Raw genomic sequence first — 24,791 nt, 5'->3', positions numbered from 1 at the left:
GCAGAAAGACTGTCGTAATTTTTAGGCAATGCTAAGGTATGCAGAGCACGCTAACGCGCGGGCAGCACAGAGAAATCCTCGAGAACCCAGGAGCGAGATTCACTTGCCACCTCCTCCCGCGATTACAGACGACAATCGACATCAGCTCAGAATAGCGGCAGCACCTCCACCACCACCTTATGTTGATCCTAACTCCAACGGAGCGGTGTCGATGATTCAGAAGGGAAGGCCATCTAATAGAGCTCAGAAAGTAATCTCACGACAGGTGTTTATGGCAGAAAAAATGCCTCCACCAACAGTTGAGTATCTTAATTGGTCAGGGCAAGATATCGGCTTCACCATAGCAGATCATCCGCAGCAAGTTCCTCGACCAGGGCAATCAGCACTTATTTTGCCAGCAGTTATTGCGGGTTTTGATGTCTCTCGAGTGTTCATAGACGGCGGCAGCAGCTTAAACCTTATGTATGCAGATACATTGAGAAAGATGAACATATCCCTAGCAAACTTGAAGCCAACAGACACAAGGTTCCACGGCATCACACCAGAGAAACCAAGTTATCCATTGGGGAAGATCAATCTCGACGTTCAGTTTGGAACCCGAGAGAATTATAGAATCGAGAGGCTGGAATTTGAAGTCGTGGATTTTCCGTCACAATACCACGCTCTGTTGGGACGACCAGCATATGCTAGATTCATGGCGGTGCCACACTATACATACCTATTGTGGAGGTTGCCTGGACCAAAGGGACCAATCACAGTCAAAGGAAGCTTTGCCTTAGCCGATAAGTGCGACAAGGATTTTCACCGGCTATCAGAAACTTTCGGGATGCAAGCTCAGTACCTGGCATCAAGGAGTGTGACTGACTACGACGTGCTGCCAGACGTTGGAAGGCCAAACAAAGAATCAACCTTCAGCACCGAGAAAAATTCTAAGGAGGTGCAGATTCACCCGACAGACCCGAAAAAGATGACATCCATCGCAAACGACATGGACCTCGCATAGGAAAGCGCGCTCGTCGAGTTCCTCCGTGAGAACTGGAAAATCTTCGCATGGTGTCCAGCTGACATGCCAGGAGTACCCAGGGAACTTGCCGAGCACCACCTAAACTTGGATCCATTAGCGAGACCAATCAAACAACCTTTGCGGCGTTTTTCGGAACCAAACCGCAAAGCCATGCTGTCAGAAATCGATCGACTACGAGAAGCTGGTTTTATCAAAGAGATATTCACAGAAGCCACATGGGTAGCAAATCCTGTGTTGGTGCCAAAGAAAAACACTAAAGTCCTTCGCATGTGCGTCGACTTTACGTGTCTCAATAAACATTGTCCAAAGGATCACTTTCCCCTCCCGAGGATCGATCAAATTATCGACTCCACGGCTGGATGTGAACGTCTTTCCTTCCTGGACGCATATTCTGGTTATAACCAGATCAGATTGAAAGAAGAAGATGAAGTAAAGACCGCGTTTATTACACCTTACGGCGTGTTTTGCTACAGAACAATGCCCTTTGGTCTAAAAAATGCGGGAGCAACATATCAGAGGATGATGCAGAAGTGTTTGGCGACACAGATTGGGAAAAACGTGCAAGTATACATCGACGACGTCGTCATAACTTCAAAAAAGGGGACAACGCTGATCGAGGATCTCAAGGAAACCTTTGACAACCTTGACAAATTCTGCCTCAAGCTGAACCCAACGAAGTGTTCTTTTGGCGTTCCAGCAGGAGAACTTCTGGGGTTTCTAGTTTCAGCAAGAGGGATTGAAGCAAATCCCGACAAAATACAAGCTATCGTAACAATGAGGAAGCCAACAAAGTTAAAAGAAATACAACAGCTAACTGGGCGAGTCGCAGCTCTGAGCAGATTCGTCGCCAGGCTGGGAGAAAAAGCGTTACCATTTTACGCTCTAATAAAGCAAGGAGATAAATTCCAGTGGAACGAAGAGGCCGACAGAGCTTTCGAGGATTTGAAACGCACAATCTCGACACCACCAATCTTGGTGGCGCCGAAGGAAAAGGAATCTCTCCTGCTGTATATTGCAGCCACGCCCCAAGTGGTGAGCACGGTGCTAGTTGTCGAAAGAGAAGAAGAAGGAAAACTCCATGGAGTGCAAAGGCCAGTATATTTCATCAGCGAAGTTCTGTCGCCTTCCAAACAGCGGTACCCGCAGTACCAAAAACTAGCATATGGAGTAATTGCAACGGCAAGGAAGTTGCGCCACTATTTTTTGGCACACCCGATAATAGTAGTCAATGAAGCACCTCTCTCAAATATACTGAACAACCCAGAAGCTACAGGGCGTGTCTCCCTTTGGGGAATAGAACTTTCCCCTCGGGACATCACGTATGAAAAAAGAAAGGCAATCAAGTCGCAAGTTCTGCCAGATTTCATTGCAGAGTGGATGGAGCTACAAAACACGGGACCCCCAGATTTGTCGAGAACCTGGACCATGAACTTCGACGGGTCCAAGAGAGTAGAAGGAGCTGGCGCAGGAGTAGTACTTATATCACCTGAAGGCGACAAGTTGAAGTACGTCCTTCGGATGACGTTCCCTAACGCATCTAACAATGAAGCAGAATATGAAGCCCTCATACACGGGATGAAGATGGCGAAAGCTTGTGGTGCAACTCGACTAAAAATCTTTGGCGACTCACAATTGGTGGCTCAGCAAGTTATGAACCAATGTGATGCAGTTAATGATAGCATGATGGCATACAAGGAGGTGTACAATGAGCTCGAGAAGCTGTTTGATGGATGCGAGGTAAATCACATCAGTAGATTGAGCAATGATGAAGCCGACGTTCTCGCCAACATCGGGTCGCAGTGCCTCCCAATCCCACCAGGAGTATTTTGGGAAGAAATAGCGGAGAGATCCACGAAGCCAAAAAAGGTGCAGAAAAAAGCAAAAGAAGAGAAAATTTCGACACCCCTCAAAGAAACCACGGGGGGTGAAGAGGACCAAGAGCTTGTGATGATGGTACAAATTCCTTGGATGCAAGCATATATATCATACATCCTCAGGAAAGAAATACCCGATGATCCAGTTGAAGCAAGGCGAGTGATTCAACGATCCAAAGCTTTCACGGTGATCAAAGGGGAATTGTACAAGCGAAGTATTTCAGGCGCCTTGCAAAGGTGTGTCACACCCGAAGAAGGAAGAATAATTCTAAAGGATGTACACGAAGGAATATGTGGCCACCACGCAAGTAGTCGAGCTATTGCAGCCAAGGTTTTTCGGGCAGGATTTTACTGGTTGACAGCAATCGAGGACGCCAAGGAAATAGTAAGAACTTGTGACGCGTGTCAAAGGTTTGCCGCAAAACCTCACTCTCCAGCAGCAGAATTAACACCAATACCATTGTCGTGGCCTTTTGCCCAATGGGGACTTGATACGGTGGGCAAATTGCACAAAGCTTCGCCAGGAGGATATGAGTACTTGCTGGTTGCTGTCGACAAATTCACCAAGTGGATAGAAGCAAAGCCGATAAATTCACCAGATGCAGCATCAGCAATAAAATTCGTGAAGGGTATCGTTTTTCGATTTGGAGTACCTAATAGCATCGTCACAGACAATGGCAGCAACTTTACGTCAAAGGAGTTCAAGGCGTACTGTGCAGAGGTAGGCATCAAATTGCACTTCGCGTCAGTTGCACATCCTCAAACCAATGGTCAAATCGAGAAAGCCAATGGCATCATTTGCAATGGCATCAAGAAACGCCTATTAGGACCACTGGAAAAAGCTCGACATACCTGGCCAGAAGAACTACCAAGTGTGTTATGGAGCATCCGAACAACACCGAATACAGCGACACAGGAGACCCCGTTTTTCCTTGTCCATGGAGCAGAGGCAGTACTGCCAATAGAAATAGAGCACGACTCCCCTAGAGTCACAGAGTATAATGAAGGAACTGCCAGGAAAGCATTGGAAGACGACGTCGACACACTCGACGAGGCTCGAGACGAAGTATTATCAAGGGTAACCAAATATCAGCAGGACCTGAAAAATTACCACAGTCGACGTTTGAGACCAAGATCTTTTCAAGTTGGAGACTTAGTTTTGCGACTCAATCAAGAACGCACTGAAAAGCTCGAATCACCATGGTTGGGGCCTTATGTTGTCACAGAAGTCATCAACGGAGGCGCATACAGGATCAAGGACAAGAAGACGGGGGCTCCCGAGAAAAACCCCTGGAACGTAGCACAGCTCAGGCGGTTCTACGCCTAGAGTCGAAATATAGTCCTCTTCTGTAAAAATACAATGTACTGAAACGCCCGCGAGTTTTCAGACGCACTCTTTTCCTTTTCGGGGCACCGAGTGGGGCCGGAAAGGTTTTTAATGAGGCGGGCTCGCGGTGCTGCAATATAATAAAGATAGTGGAGATATATTTCTTATTCTTCGACACGCTCGGGGGCTCAGCGCCTTCAAGTTTTCAAAATACATACAATATAGACATATTAGACTTACCAAAATATTTCGCCTTGGTACACTAAATACCTCGCCAAATATCGGAAGCTAATAAAATTATAAATATAGTGTACGCGCCAAAAAACTTATTGCTTTGGTCCAAAAACCCCGCAACAAAAATATAGAACTGTGACACCACGACACTCGGGGGCTTTCAACCCATCAGTGAAAAAACAGAGATATCTTATTATGACAAGAGGAAAAATCTCCGAGATGGAAAAAACAGTACAACTCTAGCCAGAAGGCTCGGGGGCTCCAACAATACAGAGCAGTTTACAATATACAACAAATTTCTTCGGAAATCAAAAAAGATACAGACATAATGTTGTTCAATATAGTACAAATCAGTCAAAACCTAGAATACTATCTATGGACAAGCCTCTGGTTGTCTTATGCTCAGCATAGGACCCCTTGATGAAGAATTCTGAGTCCATCCGAAGGAGTTCATCTATCATCGACTCAGCCATAGGAGTTACCATCTCATTGATAGAGTCAATATCATTTTTTCGCCGCGATTTCTTGGCCAGGCAATCAGCAACAATCTTCGTCAGGTCTAATTTTGGATGGCAAATATTTATCATAATCAGGGCGAACCTTGCTCCAGCAGTCAACTGAGCTCGCACAAAATTATGAATGCGGGGAGCATCTCTGAAAACCTCCAGCAATTCAGGTAGAGTCTTTGGAATTTCATTCCGAGGAAACAGAGTTTTGTAAACAAGGGTTAATGTTGTCGTGCAAAAATTGAGAAATTCGCGCACTTGGCAAGCACGATCTTGAAACCTGACAATTTGCTGGGTTCGTTCAGGGGAGGCCCAGAATAGACAGCCATGGTTAAGGGAAAGATTGACGAGAAGATTTGTTCTCTCGATTACTCTTCGATCTTCGGCGGAGCAAAAGATGATAGCCACGTGGCATCAAGGGTAAAAAAGTAATTCAACGTCGCGGAAGTTACGGTGCGCGTGCCAGAAAAAGCGGAGGACGTGTGTCCCCCACTTGCACGACGTGTCAAGATAGTGGATTAATTGGGCCCGCATGGCGGCGAGAAAAGGCTTGTCGCAAATTTTTGACAGGCAATCGTGGCTATCGTCAGCAACAACGTCATCTTGACAGAGGGAAAAATTCGACTCAACAGCTTCATAAAAGGCGACACGGAAAAATAATGATTGATCCTTTGATCAAATACAAGTTTCTGATCAAATGCTCGGGGGCTACTTTGGAAAAAAGAAAAAGATCTAGAAAGACAAAATAGAAGTGGCATGAGCCTATGATCAAATACAAATATTTGTTCATAGCCTCGGGGGCTACTCCCATCGGGAGCGCTGTTCGCGCACCCGAGAAATTGAAAAAACTTCGGGAGATAAAAGGAGAATATATCGGCATGAAGCGTGGAGCCTACAACCAAGAACAAGTCCTTGGCTGTAGCCTCGGGGGCTACTCCCATCGGGAACGCTGTTCGCGTGCCCGATGAAATTAGAAAAGAAAGAAAGAAAGAGAAAAATGAAAGATAGAAAAGCAAAAGAGTATATTTCGAGTTATAACTAACTCTACATATACTCCCATCGGGAGAGCAATATAAGTCATCTTTGACTCGATAAAATGTGCCATTCCAACAGCCAAAAAAGCACTCGACAATATATTCTCAGAACGCCAAAGTTGCGATCAATTTCTGAATGCCGCAAATTTGCGAAGGTAAGACCCCAGATCCGTTCTGCTGGGCGTGGCATCGCCGAAGACTGCGCTCACATTTTTTTATCCGTATCAACAGATACGAAGAAAAATCCTAACGGACGCGTTAGGTACCCGATAAATTTTACTGGGACTCGACAGAATGGTAAGACCTTAAGCGGCGCCTGTCGAAGTTTACACCAGTATCCCGAGGTCATGTCCAGGGACGTGATCTTGAAGTAGGTTTTGCGGATTGCCACGAGGGCAGTTAACTAGTACCTGATCCGTCAGATGAACTAGCCCCAACTACTATTATCCCTGTACAATATAGAATTTTATATGATGAAATACAGAAAAGTCGAAGCTGTCGAATAAAAATAAACAGCGGAGATTTTCCTTGACTCTACGATTCAAGCAAAATCTCGGGGGCTACTGACATAGGCATCCCAAATGGGCCTGCCGAAGATAGTACCTGGGGTTTACTGAAGGCCCACTACCCGAAGAATAAGAAGATTCGGGAGCCCAAGATGTATTTAAGGAAAGATAGAGTTGTAATAGGAAGTGTTATTTGTAATCTTGCGGGATGAGTTAGAAACCTTCCCGGACTATGTAACTTGTACTACACGAATCCCTCGGCTCCGCCTCCTATATAAGGGGGAGTCGAGGGACGCAGAGATCATCGAATCATTGTTTACAAACCCTAGTTTTCATAATCGTCGAGTACTTTTCGGCTGAAACCTTCGAGATCTACTTGCCCTCTACTTCCAACTAAACCCTATCCTACAATCCATAGGCATTGACAAGTTAATACCTTGTCACTAAGGTCTAGATATTTTCTGGTAAAAGTGTTTGAGTAACAAGGAAGACAGTGTAGAGTCTTATAATGCTTGCAATATGCTTTTATGTAAGTCTTGCTGTACCGGTTTATACTTGTGTTTGCTTCAAACAACCTTGCTAGCCAAAGCCTTGTACTGAGAGGGAATGCTTCTCGTGCATCCAAAACCTTGAGCCAAAACCTATGCCATTTGTGTCCACCATCACTACCTACTATGTGGTATTTTTCTGCCATTCCAAGTAAATACTTCATGTGCTACCTTTAAACAATTCAAAACTTTATTACTCCTTATTTGTGTCAATGTTTTATAGCTCATGAGGAAGTATGTGGTGTTTTATCTTTCAATCTTGTTAGGCAGACTTTCACCAATGGACTAGTGGCATATACATCCGCTTATCCAATAATTTTGCAAAAAGAGCTGGCAACGGGGTGCCCAGCCCCAATTAATTAACTTTCATTAATAATTCTCTTCACATGTTTTGCCCTGATTTATCAGTAAGCAACTTAATTTTGCAATAGACACTCCTCCATGGTATGTGAAATTTTGGAAGGCACCCGAGGATTCGGTTAGCCATGGCTTGTGAAAGCAAAAGGTTGGGAGGAGTGTCATCTATAAATAAAACTAAAATACATGTGTAAACAAAAGAGAAGAGGGATGATCTACCTTGCTGGTAGAGATAACGTCCTTCATGGGAGCCGCTCTTTGAAAGTCTGTTTGACAAGGGGGTTAGAGTGCCCACTACCATTCGTTGACAACAACAAACACCTCTCAAAACTTTATTTTTATGCTCTCTATATGATTTCAAAACTTGAAAAGCTATAGCACATGATTTAATCCCTGCTTCCCTCTGCGAATGGCCTTTCTTTTACTTTATGTTGAGTCAGTTTACCTACTTCTTTCTATCTTAGAAGCAAACACTTGTGTCAACTTTGTGTGCATCATTTCTTATGTGCTTGCTTATTGCACTCATCATATTACTTTGTGTTGACAATTATCCATGAGATATGCCTGTTGAAAGTTGAAAGAAATTGCTGAAACTTAAATCTTCCTTTGTGTTGCTTCAAAACATTTTATTAAGAATCTATTGCTTTATGAGTTAACTCTTATGCAAGACTTTTTGATGCTTGTCTTGAAAGTACTATTCATGAAAAGTTTTTGCTATATGATTCAATTGTTTAGTCATTATCTTTTTGTTAGCAAACTATATACCATTGCTTTGAGTCACTTCATTCATCTCATATGCTTTACAATACTATTGATCAAGATTATGTTGGTAGCATGTCACTTCAGGAATTATTCTTTTTATCGTCTACCTACTCGAGGGCGAGTAGGAACTAAGCTTGGGGATGCTTGATACGTCTCCAACGTATCTATAATTTCTTATGTTCCATGCTAGTTTTATGCCAATAGCTACATGTTTTATATGCACTTTATATCATATTATGGCATTTATTGGACTAACCTATTAACAAGATGCCAGTTTCTGTTTATTATGTCTGTTTATTGCAGAAAAGGCCCAAAACCAAAGTGCTCGGAAAAATCCAGAAAAATTACAGAAATTCTATTTCGCCAGAAGACCCACGGAGCCAGAAGGGCCAGGCCAGAGGAGCCCCACGACCTTCTCCCCATCCACTGGCGCGGCCAGGAGGGGGCGGCGCCGCCCTATGGGGTGGGCCCCTCGGGCACGCCCTCACGCCGCCCTTTTGCCTATATTAAGCTCCTGCCCTGAAAACCCTAAGGAGATGGACGATTTCTCCAGAAGAGTTCCGTAGCTCCACCGCCACCAAAAACCCTAATTCGGGGGGACAGAAGTCTCTGTGTCGGCACCCTGCTGGGACGGGGAATTGCCCCCGGAGCCATCTCCATCGACTCCATCGCCATCTTCATCACCGTTGATGTCTCCCATGATGAGGAGGGAGTAGTTCTCCCCCGAGGCTGAGGGCTCTACCGGTAGCTATGTGGTTCATCTCTCTCTCCCATGGTGTGATCTTTATGTGATCATGAGCTTTGTAATATACTTGAATATGTAGATGTTACTCTTGTCTATTATCCACTCTAGAGGTTACTTTAATATGAACTCCGGAGTCACTCTCCACGGTGTGATGGTGACAGTGTGCGCATCGTGTGTGATTCCTTTATGACGTTGTGGAGCTTGTTTACTCCGGCTTGAGGTGTGCTTTTGCAGCCCTACACAATGAATGGTGTTTGTTATCCAACAAGAGAGTGTTTGAGAGTAGCATTTATTTATTCAATTATGTGATCATTGTTGAGAGTGTCCACTAGTGAAAGTATGATCCCTAGGCCTTGTTTCTAAGCATTGAAACACCGTTTCCAATAAGTTCTGCTACATGTTCGCTTGCTGCCATTTTTATTTCAGATTGCAATTACTACTTATAATCATCCATAGTACTTGTATTTCACTATCTCTTCCCGAACTAGTGCACCTATACATCTGACAAGTGTATTAGGTGTGTTGGGGACACAAGACACTTCTTGTATCTTAATTGCAGGGTTGCTTGAGAGGGATATCTTTGACCTCTACCTCCCTGAGTTCGATAAACCTGATGTGATTCACTTAAGGGAAACTTGCTGCTGTTCTACAAACCTCTGCTCTTGGAGGCCCAACACTGTCTACAGGAATAGAAGCGTGCGTAGACATCAGTCTTCAATCTATTTCACTCGAAACGGCTCGACTATAACTTGGTCCGCCTATACACGATCAATCTTCAGATGAAGATCAACAGAGAGAGACCCCCCACATCGCGGTAGCGGATCCCTACTACATGCGCGATAGCCAGCTCCAGGATCACTCAAGGACACGGACCAAGGCGGTGCGGTACCTCCAGAGCTTCATGCTCATGTACAAAGAGAGCAACACCATTCTTCTGCATGCCTTTCCCGAGTAAGTACACATCCGCTCACAACCGTCGTAACTTATGCTTTCTTATATATTTCTTCCATTGCTGATCATTTCCAACATTCCATTTCAATTGCATGTGTTGAGCAGGGACAAATACTGCACACTCATCATCCTTTGCCCGAAGTGGTCACTAGCCCTGTATTTCGACTCATCGAGTACGACGACGAAGAAAGACTACAAGAGAATAAGGGGTGTTCTCGATGAGGCTATCCTTGGATACTCCAAAAATGGAGGCACCTTCGACAAGAATGGGCAATATATCAGGCCAGACACTAAAAAGCTCGGGTTCAAGCACGTGATCGATTTCCCTTGTATCAAGCAGCCAGCTGGCAGCATTAAGGAGGCATTCTATATCCTCCATCACCTTAAAGGGTTTGTCGAGGATGCAGAGATGATGTGTCTGCCACCTAGTAAGCGAGACCCCATTAAAATGTCGGGGGAAATCAATGATGATGATCTTAGAGAAGACTTCCATCGCATCTAAGTAACGCTCTCGGAAATTATCGTACAAGATGTATCCAACACATCGGGGCTCTTACACCAACTCAGAGGGCTGTCTAAGAGGGATATCGAAGAACGCCTACATAGGCAGGGTGATGGAAGGACGTGGACGACGAAGGGATTGTACAAGCCGATCCCGGAGCCGCTCAAGAAGACGTCTCGTTGAACGAGATGCCGGTGTGCCTAGCATTACTTTGAATCAATGGAAAATTTGTACCGTGTTGTAAACTAAACTTATTTAATTTGCTCGAAACGGTGGTCATCGTTGTTGGACTTCAATTACTATTTTAGTCGTTATCGTTGAACTTGATTACTTATGTGATACCGATGCTATATGTGTTTTAGGTTTATTATTATTTCCTTGCTTTAATTCTTGTGAATATGTATGCATGTGAACCCGCTAACTCTTTCCATTGCATTATATACTAATATGACTTGCGTCCATAGAGATGACGTACTACGTCGTGTTCGAGGGGCGGGTTCCAGGAGTGTACGAGGAGTGGGAGGAGTGCAAGAAACAGGTGCACAAGTTCAACGGCAACTGCTACAAAGGGTACCCGACTAGACACGAGGCGGTTGCCAAGTGGAGGAAGCACCAGTCGAACAAGAGCAAGATGAAGATGAAGACCTTCCTTGTGCTCTCGCTCTTGCTCACCATCGTCACGGCGGTACTCCATTTCATCCTAGTGTAGGCGGCGGCCGGTGCCACTTCATTTGTATCTAGAGATGATGAACTTAATTAATTTGCATGGATTGTGAGTTGTATGGAGCTATATGTATAACTCGATCGGGCTCTAAGTAATGTGATGATGATGTATAATGTTGCTATGTTATATGTATCCATATTATATCTGTCTATATTATATCTGTATATAACCTATATACTGTGTACAAAACCTGTATAAAACATGTATAATACACCAGGGAGCATAAAATCGAGTATACCTGTACGTTGTTCTGTGGCGCACCAAAATATAATTCAGTGGCGCACCTATTTTTGTGGCGCATCTGGATCATATGCGCCACAGAACGTCTTATTTCTGTGGCGCACCACAGCCAGTGCGCCACAGAAACCTTAATTCTGTGGCGCATGGTCCGGTGCGCCACATAAACCTTATTTTTGTGGCGAAGTTTGTGTGGCGCACCGCCCATGCGCCACAGAATCATTTTTTCGTGCGCCACTGATGAGCCTTTTCCTACTAGTGAGGACTCTACTCATCAACCCCTACTTATTCAGTTCCGTAGACTATCCCATAGTTTACGCCTTCAACCCCTCCGGAAAGGTCTGGCTCCTCCTAGAAGACCTCATAGCTTTCTTCTGAAACTTCGGGGTAACCTCCGTCTTCAGTCTCACAGTATAGCAAGGGTTTAGAAGGAAAGTTTGAGTACAGAGATACTCATCAAGTTCGAAAGAAAATGTGTTTGATGCACTAGCTCTCACCATTGATCAAGAAATCTCAGGTCAATGCATGTTTCACAAATATTTCTTAAAAATGTTGTTTTTATTCTAAAAGCTATGCCCGTCAATCTTCACAGATTGACCAGAACTTTGTGGAGTTTCTTTCCTGCCACGTTCGTAGTTCTTTCCCGAAACAGGGAGTGAGAAGCCAAAATTTGATACATTGTGCTTTACTTTTCTCATAAGAGAAGCTATCCTTGTTGTCAACCAGGCGTACCATCCAGTCTACACTTCATTGGTGTGAGGCCCAATATAAGATCTAAGCTAATCATTGTTCTTTTCCACGAGCATGCATACCCACCCTTTTGTATTCAGAGGGTCCTTGATCGCTTATTAATCTAGAGTGCTTGATCCCCGGCCATGATACAACCCCTCGTAGACCCTATTGCACAAGACATCCAACTTGGACCGGAGAGCTTAATGGCCTCTCAACCTTACTGTGGAGACCAGCAGTACACCACAACTACGGCAAATAGGCATCCGTTGATATGCGAGAGGAAAAAGGTACAACTGACTTCTCCGTCCAATTAAAGATCTTATGGTTAACGCGTAATATACGGCGCTAGAATTACTAGACGGCATAGGTTATTAGTCCTAGATGATATACCATCCCTTGCAATGGAACGTCCACCATCATCTCAAACCATGATTCCATTGCCAACCACATAGTCATATTCATAGTTAGAAAAATAACATTTCATTTTCAGTGCAGGAGTGTTAAGTATAATGCTTCAAGTAAAATGATATAAAATAATCAAAGGCATGAGCAAGTGATGAACTCGCCTGGAGACTCTGAGATAGTGTATTTCAAAGTTTTGGACTGAACCTGGACCTCTCTGAAAAGAAACATCATTGTTCGGTAAGGACAATGTTTAAATATTCAAATAATGCATGCTTAGTAGATTGAGTTTTGTTGAACCCTTCCCTATCGATTTTTGGTTTTACAACTTGGTGCTGAAGTATTATTTTGAATTGTTGTTAGATATTAAGGTATTACTTGTGATTTCTAAAAGAGTTAGGATTTTCTTCTATTTATTAAAGCTAGATATGGACCGAATTAAATAGATCTACACACTAAAACACATCAAAATACATGGATTTTATGAAAAATCTAAAAAAATATAATAATAGTGAACGGAGGAAGCATAATTAAGATTTGGATTACATTGCACGCACATGCTCTAAAAGTTCGTATACACAGTGAAGACTCCACTTCGCTTCTTACTAACAGTACTATTTTGCTGAGCTCATGCTTGGTTCTTCAGAATACAAAGTACCAATACATTTCTATCTGCCAAATTTTAGTTGAGAATTTCAATCTGGTACCAACTACCATGTAAGATGTACTTAGTTTACTGAAAGTAATGTACTAATGTTGTTTGATGCCAGATTACTTTTACCAACATAAAGGTAGAACTAGCTCCCGCATGTATATTTCATCTGCCTTAAACTACTGGAGAATTGGAGGACCTAAGTTTTCCTAAAAGAATTGAAAGATATGACACAATGTACCCCTTCCCCCAGGCGGTGTAGGATTGGTTACCTCCTCCCCTCTCCTCGCCGTCGGATACCAGCATGGCAAAGCCCGTGCAGGGGAGAATGGTGGCGGTGGGGCTTCACTCCGTCGTGGCTTTGAGGCGCGGCTGTGGCGGTATATCTTCAGAAGGAGCCTCGCTCTAGCGTGTGTGTGTCTCCATCGCCGGTAACGCAGCGATGTGTCCTACCTCATTGTTGATTGCCCTCCTCATCGGTACAATGGGATCCGGTCGGTGGTGGTGCAACCTCGCGGCTGCTTTCGGGCGGCGGATTGATTGGCCTTTGGGTGTGGCGGTCCACAGTGAGGAGGAGACGGTAGACCAACTGATGAAGTGGGTGAGGATGCCATCATCAGCAGCGGCGCCCGTGTGTGTCGTATTCCTCGTTGGAGGCGTCGGTGGGGACGTCTCTCGCTCTGCAGTTTTCGAGAGAAACCTCGGATCCGGGGAAGACCACCATTGACGGCAGCACCCGTGTGTGTTGTAGTCCTTGTTGGAGGTGTTGTGGAGGCTTCCCGGATCGGATGATGGCAACCTATGTGTGTCACCCCGTGGGGGCATCATCTTTGGATACATACATCGGTTGGACGGACGTGTGGATAGCTTTGGTGGCTGGGGAGTGAATAGAATAAAATTAACACATTCGAATTTACCAAATCACATGCTTTTGGAATGGAAATCTATGACTTCACACAAATGGTCAATTGCCAATAAATTAACAGCGAAACTAACAACGGGCTGCACCTACCAACGCTTAGGTGGCAAAAGAGTAGGCCATCTGCTGAGGTGGACATGAGGCCCACATGTCAGCACAATTCAAAAAACTCTAAAAATCTAAAAATAATAAATAAAAGACCAATCTTTTCTTCCAGCCGCACGCATCCCCTGCCCCCCCACACGTGGGCGCTGCCGCCGTTGCTTGGCTCGCACACGAGCGCCACCCTCCAGGACGTTGGCCCTGCTTTGCTCGAATGCGGGCCGGGTGTCGTCGCCCCTGCTCCGCTCACATGCGGGCACCGCCGCCGATGCTCCACGGAAGAGTCGCCCTCTGGGACGCCGGCCCTGCTCCGCTCGAATGCGGTCACTGCCGCCCCTGCTCCACGTGTGGCGAGCGTGTCCACGAGTTCCCGGGGATGCGCGCCCGCCACAGGATTTTGGGGAGGCCCACCGGAAGTTGGCGGAGGAGGAGGCGGCAGGTTGCGGTGGGGTCATGGCTGGCGGCGGCGCAGGACATGTGCGATGGAGGTGGGTGGGTCGGCAGGTGGGGGAAGAATGGTGGATCTTTTTTTAGATATTTAGGATTTTTAATTTTCCTGACATGTGGAGCCCATGTCCACCTCAACAAATTGTATCCTTTTATGCCACCTCAGTAGGTGGGGCCCGCTATTAATTTTGCTAATTCATTCTCAACTTATAATTTGTGTGATTTGTAAATTTAGTGCAGTGGAGTGGTAGATTTTTGTTCCAAAAATGTAAAGGGTATGATCTGGTCAATTCGAGCGACAATGTGTTAGTTTTATGCTATTCACTCGTGGTTGGGCCAGCCAGTGGTCTCTGCGTGCTTCTCGCGCGGGGACCAAGGTGGAGCGGCGTGGCATCTACCATATATGACGACGAGTTTTGGTGGCGGCCATGTGAGAATGGGCGCGCGCCGGGAGGAGGTGTTGTCCGTCATCATGGTGGCGTTGACGACATGAACGAGGAAATTTATGCGGATATTGACCCTAAAGATTGCTCAGTGGTTCGATAGAGGTGACAACTTCTCTAGAGTGTGCATGAGGTGCTCGTTAAGAGTCTACTAGACCGTATCAGTGCTGTCGATGTGAGTTTTTTTTTAATAGGGAATGAAGGCGTGTTAACATGATCTTCTCTTGTTGTTGGGATGTGTAGATCTTGTGTGGTGGATTCTACTATGATGTATGATCTTTGTTAGATTTTTGTTGAATAAATCAATAAAAATAATGTATGCATCAGTAAAAATACATGTCTCTCTTTAAATCTGAATGTTAAATACATATCCACCTATCTAAATAATTCAAATGGTGAGAAAGGCTTGGGGTCTTACTAGCTAGCACATGAGGTGGTGTGCTGGGCAGCCCAAGTTCGAGCCTCACCACTCTCTTAATAAAAATACCATAGTGGTTCCTCCCACAGTTGGTCTCCTTTTGACGACGTGAGCTTCGCTCAGTGCTTGCGGTCGCAGTGGCGCACCCTAACGGCCGGAGTTCGATTCCGGACGAATTTTGAAATTATCACGCCAAGTCCCGCTTCTACTATATCAAAAAGTGTCTAGTTCCTCCTAGACATGGTTTCATTTTCTAAATAATTCGAATGGTGCAAATCAACATGGTGTCTCCGTTAGAGTTCCTATATAGCATAGTAGTATATGATGATGAGTTGATGACTTCGTATAATAAATCTAATTATATTCAGTCTTTTTTATCAATATCATATTTATACAATAAATAAAAAATGCTTCAAATTTTACTACACAAAGATACACGTCTGTACGACACATCTACTATTCTGTAATTTGCTACTCACTACTTAAATATCTGAGTGTCTATCGCCTTTGGAAATTGAGCTTTGAGATGTTGTAACCGAAGAGGACAGCAAAGAGGATGGGGAATGCTGCCAGAACCACAGCTGCCAGTGGCAGCAGGTCACGGCGAAAACCAAAGTATTCCCTCATGAACACTCCGAGGGATTTGGTCTCTCCAAATACGATCACCGTCCTCTCATTGTCTTCCACAAATTGTGTGATGAAGAAGACATTGAGCGTCCACGACATCGGGGAGAGGCGGTAGAGCCATATCCACCATCTCGGTATTTGCTGCCATATGTTTATGAATTTCTTATAAGCACCTTTCTTTTGACCCCTAATAAAGGTAATGGTATATATACCAGAGTTAAAATAGCTGGACTTACCGGCGCAGGCACAATGAAGCCAGACATGAGGTTTTGTAGGGTGTAGAACATGGATGTAAGTATGGATGCGACTTGGATGTTGGGGGTGAGCGACACCATCACCATTCCAAGGTAGACGAAGCTGAGCAGCGTGCATACCATGGTGTACATGAACCAAAAGAACTTTGCTGCTGTCCATGCGTATCCTATCATTGGGTATGCTATTAACATGAACAGCATTGCCTGTACCACCACATAAGGTATCTCCATGGCAACCTATCTCGCGAAAAGATAAGTCAGTCTCTGCACATAGCAGTAAATATAATCTGTCTGAATTCTGAAACTAGTAACCTTCATGTGATTAATTCACCTGCGCGAAGGAGTAGGCCCAAGGAGAGTACATCCCTGCAAACCTCTCCCTGTACACGACGGAGCGCTCAATGGCAACAAATGGCATCACTGATTGGCAGCTGTTGATGCCGGTGAACAGAGTGATTCCATACATGCACCCCAATATGGTGAACAGACTTTGCTGGTCGTTTCTACCCTCAAACAAAACAAGCAACTTCAATGATGTGCTTTCCCCATGTATGCATCGGTTAAGATACAGAATTAAGAGACAGCTTACATACATGTGGTTGATGTTGCCCTTCTGCCAGAACAATACACCAAAGAAAATGCATGAAGCCGTCATGAACACCATTCTCACCAGGTTATATGAAGGGGTTCTCCAATACGATAAACTTTGCTTCCAGAGGCAAGCTTTGAATTGCTCCCGAAACTTATGAGGAAACCGTGTTGGGAAATAAAGATCACTCGTACTTAGAGCTGGTATGCTCAAGCGCTTCACCAGCATTTCCTTGTCCCTTTGATCGCCAAATTTACATACTGGTTAGCCCTTAGCACGAAAATTCTGTTAAGTTTAATTTAAGACTAAATAAGAGCTCTGTTAAGTATGGTACGGTGACCCATGCTTATATTCCATTCTGATCAAATCTGACTTTTGAGACCCACATGCCTGTTTTTGTTTTTCTCAAGAACCGTGAAAGGCTGGAAGCAGATTAGAGTGTGTTTAACACACAACTTTTCTTTGCACGATTCATCATGTAGAAGGATGCACTCAGCCAGTCACTGGTAGACACCTAAAAATAAAAGATGGCATGTGTATATGGCGGTGAGGGTCGTTTCTGGGTGTTGACGTCGTCGGACGATGAAGAGTGTTAGGGCAATATGCTTGTTGTATTACCAGGGGGCCAAAGGCCACAATATATAGTACATGTACAGGTGCACATATGCAGAAAGCCCCCTAACATATGGGAAAACTACAAAATACAGATATATACATCTAACACCCCCCCTCAAACTCATGGTGGATCCACAACACTGAGTTTGGAGAGTAAGAAATCATGCTGCGCTCGAGTCTGTGCCTTCGTAAAGAAATCCGCCAACTGCAAATCTGAAGGCACATAATGAACCGCAACAACATCATCCTGTACCTGAGCACGTGTGTAAAAAGCATCAACACCAATATGCTTGGTCAGCTCATGCTTGACCGGATCACGTGTAATACTGATAGCACCAGTACTGTCAGACAAAAGTGGAGTGTGTGTCGTAACAGAGACCCCAAAATCTGCAAGCAACCACCGTAACCAAGTCACCTCAGCAATCAACAAAGCCATAGCCCGCAACTCAGCCTCAACACTCGAACGAGAAACTGCAAATCTGAAGGCACATAATGAACCGCAACAACATCATCCTGTACCTGAGCACGTGTGTAAAAAGCATCAACACCAATATGCTTGGTCAGCTCATGCTTGACCGGATCACGTGCAATGCGATAGCACCAAGATCTTGTCAGACAAAAGTGGAGTGTGTGTCGTAACAGAGACCCCAAAATCTGCAAGCAACCACCGTAACCAAGTCACCTCAGCAATCAACAAAGCCATAGCCCGCAACTCAGCCTCAACACTCGAACGAGAAACTGCGACCTGTTTCTTCGTCTTCCAAGCAACAAGCGAACCACCAAGAAACACACAGTAAGCAGAAAGTGAACGACGATCCGTAGGATCACTCGCCCACGTAGCATCCGAATAGCACTGGAGCTGGAGAGAGCTGGAACGGGGAAAGAAAAGGCGACGAGTGATCGTGCCACGAAGGTAACGAAGAACACGGAGGAGATGACTATAGTGAACAGTGGTAGGAGCTGAGACAAACTGACTCAGAATAAGAAATATCAGGACGAGTGACAGCAAGATAAACAAGACTCCCAACAAGATGGCGATAACGGGTGGGATCAGGAAGAGGATCACCATCAGTAGGACGAAGCTTAACATTAAGCTCCATAGGAGTATCAACCGTGCGCTCATCCCCAAGGGCAGCACGAGCAAGAAGATCCTGAATGTACTTTTCCTGAGAGATAGAAAAGCCATCGAAGTGGATGAAACCTCAATGCCAAGAAAATAGCGAAGAGGACCAAGATCGGTCATAAGAAACCGATCCCGAAGACGAGCCTTGACGAAGGCAATATACTCGGGATCATCACCATTATTGATCATATCATAAACATAGAGATGAAGATGAGTTCGTCCACGAGGAGAAGTGTGAACGAAAAGTGCTGGATCATGAAGACTAGGAGAGAAACCAGCAGCAGTCACCACAGAGGCGAAGCGCTCAAACCAGGCACGAGGGGCCTGTTTGAGACCATAGAGAGAACGTCGAAGATGACAAACCATCCCATCGGGAACAGAATACCCAGGAGGAGGCTGCATGTAAACCTCCTCACTCAACTCGCCATTAAGAAAAGCATTCTGAACATCAAGCTGGGAGACAGACCAGCGGCGAACAGAAGCAACAACAACAAGGGTACGCACAGTAGTCATATGAGCCACAGGGGCAAAAGTCTCATCATAGTCACGGCCGTGCTCCTGCTGAAAACCACGAGCCACAAGACGCGCTTTATAGCGCTCAAGAGATCCATCAGAGCGAGTCTTAATTTTATAGACCCACTTACACGTGATGGGACGAACACCAGAAGGGGGAGAAACAAGATCCCAAGTGCCAGTGCGCTCAAGCGCAGCGATCTCCTCAGCCATGGCAAGCTGCCATTCAGGATAACGCTCGGCTTCCCGATAAGAAGTCGGCTCGGAAACGACAGAGAGACCATACTGACTAGGAGAGTAACGAGTTGGAGCACGACGCTGACGAACAGGCCGTGAAGGGGGAAGCTCATCTGCAGAAGACAAGTCATCAGAAGAAGAGGAAGAAGGGACATCATCGGAAGGAGCCGAAGCCGGAGAACGAGGAGTACTAGGTGGACTAGACGAACGAGAAGATGGCGCCGAAGGGGGCGCATCAGAAGTAGGAGGGAGGGGAGGAGGGACAGTGATACGTCTCCGACGTATCGATAATTTCTTATGTTCCATGCCACATTATTGATGTTATCTACATGTTTTATGCACACTTTATGTCATATTCGTGCATTTTCTGGAACTAACCTATTAACAAGATGCCGAAGTGCCGATTCTTTGTCATTGTTTTTGGTTTCAGAAATCCTAGTAAGGAAATATTCTCGGAATTGGACGAAATCAAAGCCCGGGGGCCTATTTTTCCACGAAGCTTCCAGAAGTCCGAAGGAGAGACGAAGAGGGGCGACGAGGGGGCCACACCCTAGGGCGGCGCGGCCCCCCCCTTGGCCGCGCGGCCCTGTGGTGTGGGGCCCCCGTGCCGCCTCTTGACCTGCCCTTCCGCCTACAAATAGCCTCCATGACGAAACCCCCAGTACCGAGAACCACGATACGGAAAACCTTCCAGAGACGCCGCCACCGCCGATCCTATCTCGGGGGATCCAGGAGATCGCCTCCGGCACCCTGCCGGAGAGGGGAATCATCTCCCGGAGGACTCTACGCCGCCATGGTCGCCTCCGGTGTGATGTGTGAGTAGTCTACCCCTGGACTATGGGTCCATAGCAGTAGCTAGATGGTTGTCTTCTCCCCATTGTGCTATCATTGTCGGATCTTGTGAGCTGCCTAACATGATCAAGATCGTCTATCTGTAATTCTATATGTTGCGTTTGTTGGGATCCGATGAATAGAGAATACTTGTTATGTTGATTATCAAAGTTATATCTATGTGTTGTTTATGATCTTGCATGCTCTCCGTTATTAGTAGATGCTCTGGCCAAGTTGATGCTAGTAACTCCAAGAGGGAGTATTTATGCTCGATAGTGGGTTCATGTCTCCGTGAATCTGGAGGGGTGACAAGAACCTCTAAGGTTATGGATGTGCTGTTGCCACTAGGGATAAAACATTAGTGCTATGTTCAAGGATGTAGTCACTAGTTACATTACGCGCAATACTTAATGCAATTGTCTCGTTGTTAGCAACTTAATACCGGAGGGGGTTCGGATGATAACTCGAAGGTGGACTTTTTAGGCATAGATGCGGTTGGATGGCGGTCTATGTACTTTGTCGTAATGCCCAATTAAATCTCACTATACTCATCATGATATGTATGTGCATTGTCATGCTCTCTTTATTTGTCAATTGCCCAACTGTAATTTGTTCACCCAACATGTCGTTCGTCTTATGGGAGAGACACCTCTAGTGAAGCTGTGGACCCCGGTCCAATTCTCTTTCTTGAAATACAACCTCTTGCAATACTTGTTCTACTGTTTTTCGCAAACAATCATCTTCCACACAATACGGTTAATCCTTTGTTACAGCAAGCCGGTGAGATTGACAACCTCACCTTTGTTTCGTTGGGGCAAAGTACTTTGGTTGTGTTGTGCAGTTCCACGTTGGCGCCGGAATCCCTGGTGTTGCGCCGCACTACATCTCGCCGCCATCAACCTTCAACGTGCTTCTTGACTCCTACTGGTCCGATTAAACCTTGGTTTCTTCTTGAGGAAACTTGCCGCTGTGCGCATCACACCTTCCTTTTGGGGTTCCCATCGGACGTGCCAACCACACGCATCAAGCAAATTTACGGCGCCGTTGTCGGGAGATCAAGACACGCTGCAAGGGGAGTCTCCACTTCTCAATCTCTTTACTTTGTTTTTGTCTTGCTTAGTTTTATTTACTACTTTGTTTGCTGCACTAAATCAAAATACAAAAAAATTAGTTGCTAGTTTTACTTTATTTGCTATCTTGTTTGCTATATCAAAAACACAAAAAAAAATTAGTTACTTGCATTTACTTTACTTATTTCATCATGTTTCCTTTTAATTTTACCACAAAAGACATACCGGTAGGACGTGGGTCTATAGTTGGGAGAAATAATATAGAAGAATTCTTCAACCATGTTAGTACTATTGAAAATTTTGAAGATAGACACTTGGTAGACCTTGCGCCTACTTATGAAATTGCTGCTGCGCATTTAGTTCGCCTGTTGGAAACTAAATTTGTTAATCTTAATCCTATAATCCAACACATGTTTTTCACACTTGGCGATATGGAAGAAGGGGAAAAGAAAGATTTTGTATTAGAAACCCTTCTTAGAGAATTTGGAGGTCTAGCAAGAGAAGCTAGAAAGGTGTTTGCTAAATTTAATATGCTTGGTTCTCCTACTAATTTTGTTAGTCTCCTTGAAAAGTTGGATATGGATAGAATAAGATACACTAATAATATTGATGATGGAGGGGAGATCAAAGCACCAATACCATGTAAGCTCCTAGCTATGAATGATGCACTAGAAAATAACTATGCTTGGCTTGTTCCTGAAAATTTGTTTGATGAGAGTAGCACGCCTAAGACTAATGAAAAGGGAGATGCTAAAACTTATGTATCTAATATACTATGCCTGGTTGAGAAAAGCCCACACCCCGCTGTAGAAGTACCACCCTTTGATAATACTTGATACACACTTTCTGCGCCTAGCTGAAAGGCGTTAAAGAAAAGCGCTTATGGGAGACAACCCATGTTTTTACCTACAGTACTTTGTTTTTATTTTATTTCTTGGAAGTTGTTTACTACTGTAGCAACCTCTCCTTATCTTAGTTTTGTGTTTTGTTGTGCCAAGTTAAGCCGTTGACAGAAAAGTAAGTACTAGATTTGGATTACTGCACAGTTCCAGATTTCTTTGCTGTCACGAATCTGGGTCCACCTCCCTGTAGCTAGCTCAGAAAATTAAGCCAATTTACGTGCATGATCCTCAGATATGTACGCAACTTTCATTCAATTTGAGCATTTTCATTTGAGCAAGTCTGGTGCCATTTTAAAATTCGTCAATACGAACTGTTCTGTTTTGACAGATTCTGCCTTTTATTTCGCATTGCCTCTTTTGCTATGTTGGATGAATTTCTTTGATCCATTAATGTCCAGTAGCATTATGCAATGTCCAGAAGTGTTAAGAATGATTGTGTCACCTCTGAATATGTCAATTTATATTGTGCACTAACCCTCTAATGAGTTGTTTCGAGTTTGGTGTGGAGGAAGTTTTCAAGGATCAAGAGAGGAGTATGATGCAACATGATCAAGGAGAGTGAAAGCTCTAAGCTTGGGGATGCCCCGGTGGTTCACCCCTGCATATATCAAGAAGACTCAAGCGTTTAAGCTTGGGGATGCCTTGGGCATCCCCTTCTTCATCGACAACATTATCAGGTTCCTCCCCTGAAACTATATTTTTATTCCATCACATCTTATGTGCTTTTTCTTGGAGCGTCGGTTTGTTTTTTGTTTTGTTTGAATAAAATGGATCCTAGCATTCACTTTATGGGAGAGAGACACGCTCCGCTGTAGCATATGGACAAGTATGTCCTTGGTTTCTACTCATAGTATTCATGGCGAAGTTTCTCCTTCGTTAAATTGTTATATGGTTGGAATTGGAAAATGATACATGTAGTAATTGCTATAAATGTCTTGGGTAATGTGATACTTGGCAATTGTTGTGCTCATGATTAAGCTCTTGCATCATATGCTTTGCACCCATTAATGAAGAAATACATAGAGCATGCTAAAATTTGGTTTGCATATTTGGTTTCTCTAAGGTCTAGATAATTTCTAGTATTGAGTTTGAACAACAAGGAAGACGGTGTAGAGTCTTATAATGTTTTCAATATGTCTTTTATGTGAGTTTTGCTGCACCGGTTCATCTTTGTGTTTGTTTCAAATAAGCCTTGCTAGCCTAAACCTTGTATCGAGAGGGAATACTTCTCATGCATCCAAAATACTTGAGCCAACCACTATGCCATTTGTGTCCACCATACCTACCTACTACATGGTATTTTCCGCCATTCCAAAGTAAATTGCTTGAGTGCTATCTTTAAAATTCCATCATTCACCTTTGCAATATATAGCTCATGGGACAAATAGCTTAAAAACTATTGTGGTATTGAATATGTAATTATGCACTTTATCTCTTATTAAGTTGCTTGTTGTGCGATAACCATGTTCACTGGGGACGCCATCAACTATTCATTGTTGAATTTCATGTGAGTTGTTATGCATGTCCGTCTTGTCTGAAGCAAGAGAGATCTACCACCTTATGGTTAAGCATGCATATGTTAGAGAAGAACATTGGGCCGCTAACTAAAGCCATGATCCATGGTGAAAGTTTCAGTTTTGGACAACAATCCTCAAATCTCAAATGAGAAAATTATTAATTGTTGTTATATGCTTATGCATAAAAGAGGAGTCCATTATCTGTTGTCTATGTTGTCCCGGTATGGATGTCTAAGTTGAAGAATAATCAATAGCGAGAAATCCAATGCGAGCTTTCTCCTTAGACCTTTGTACAGGCGGCATAGAGGTACCCCTTTGTGACACTTGGTAAAAACAATGCATTGTGATGATCCGGTAGTCCAAGCTAATTAGGACAAGGTGCGGGCACTATTAGTACACTATGCATGAGGCTTGCAACTTATAAGATATTATTTACATGATGCATATGCTTTATTACTACCGTTGACAAAATTGTTTCATGTTTTCAAAATCAAAGCTCTAGCACAAATATAGCAATCGATGCTTTTCCTCTATGGAGGACCATTCTTTTACTTTCAATGTTGAGTCAGTTCACCTATTTCTCTCCACCTCAAGAAGCAAACACTTGTGTGAACTGTGCATTGATTCCTACATATTTGCTTATTGCACTTATTATATTACTCTATGTTGACAATATCCATGAGATATACATGTTACAAGTTGAAAGCAACCGCTGAAACTTAATCTTCTTTTGTGTTGCTTCAATGCCTTTACTTTGAATTATTGCTTTATGAGTTAACTCTTATGCAAGACTTATTGATGCTTGTCTTGAAGTGCTATTCATGAAAAGTCTTTGCTTTATGATTCACTTGTTTACTCATGTCATATACATTGTTTTGGTCGCTGCATTCACTACATATGCTTTACAAATAGTATGATCAAGATTATGATGGCATGTCACCTGCAAATTATACGTGTTATCGTTTTACCCGCCGGGACGAGCGTAACTAAGCTTGGGGATGCTGATACGTCTCCGACGTATCGATAATTTCTTATGTTCCATGCCACATTATTGATGTTATCTACAT

The 24,791-nt window shown here is 44.2% G+C and overlaps 1 protein-coding gene across 1 annotated transcript in view; it reads right to left on the bottom strand.

Annotated features, from left to right (window-relative positions):
- Positions 1–15,816: 15,816 nt before the first annotated feature.
- Positions 15,817–24,791, bottom strand: part of LOC127334198 (ABC transporter G family member 41) — a 30,967-nt gene continuing 21,992 nt past the window's right edge. The window contains exons 20-23 of the mRNA XM_051360621.2: positions 16,921–17,154; positions 16,659–16,830; positions 16,310–16,564; positions 15,817–16,214 (exon numbers count right to left, since the gene is read on the bottom strand). Coding sequence (XP_051216581.1) covers positions 15,945–16,214; positions 16,310–16,564; positions 16,659–16,830; positions 16,921–17,154 — 931 coding nt within the window. The 3' untranslated portion in view covers positions 15,817–15,944. The remainder of the gene's footprint in view (positions 16,215–16,309; positions 16,565–16,658; positions 16,831–16,920; positions 17,155–24,791) is intronic.

This window comes from Lolium perenne, unplaced genomic scaffold, assembly GCF_019359855.2.
Source record: "Lolium perenne isolate Kyuss_39 unplaced genomic scaffold, Kyuss_2.0 unplaced26, whole genome shotgun sequence".
Taxonomy (NCBI): Eukaryota; Viridiplantae; Streptophyta; class Magnoliopsida; order Poales; family Poaceae; genus Lolium; species Lolium perenne.
The sequence above is the reverse complement of the archived record's forward strand: the minus strand, read 5'-3'. Positions and strand labels throughout refer to the sequence as shown.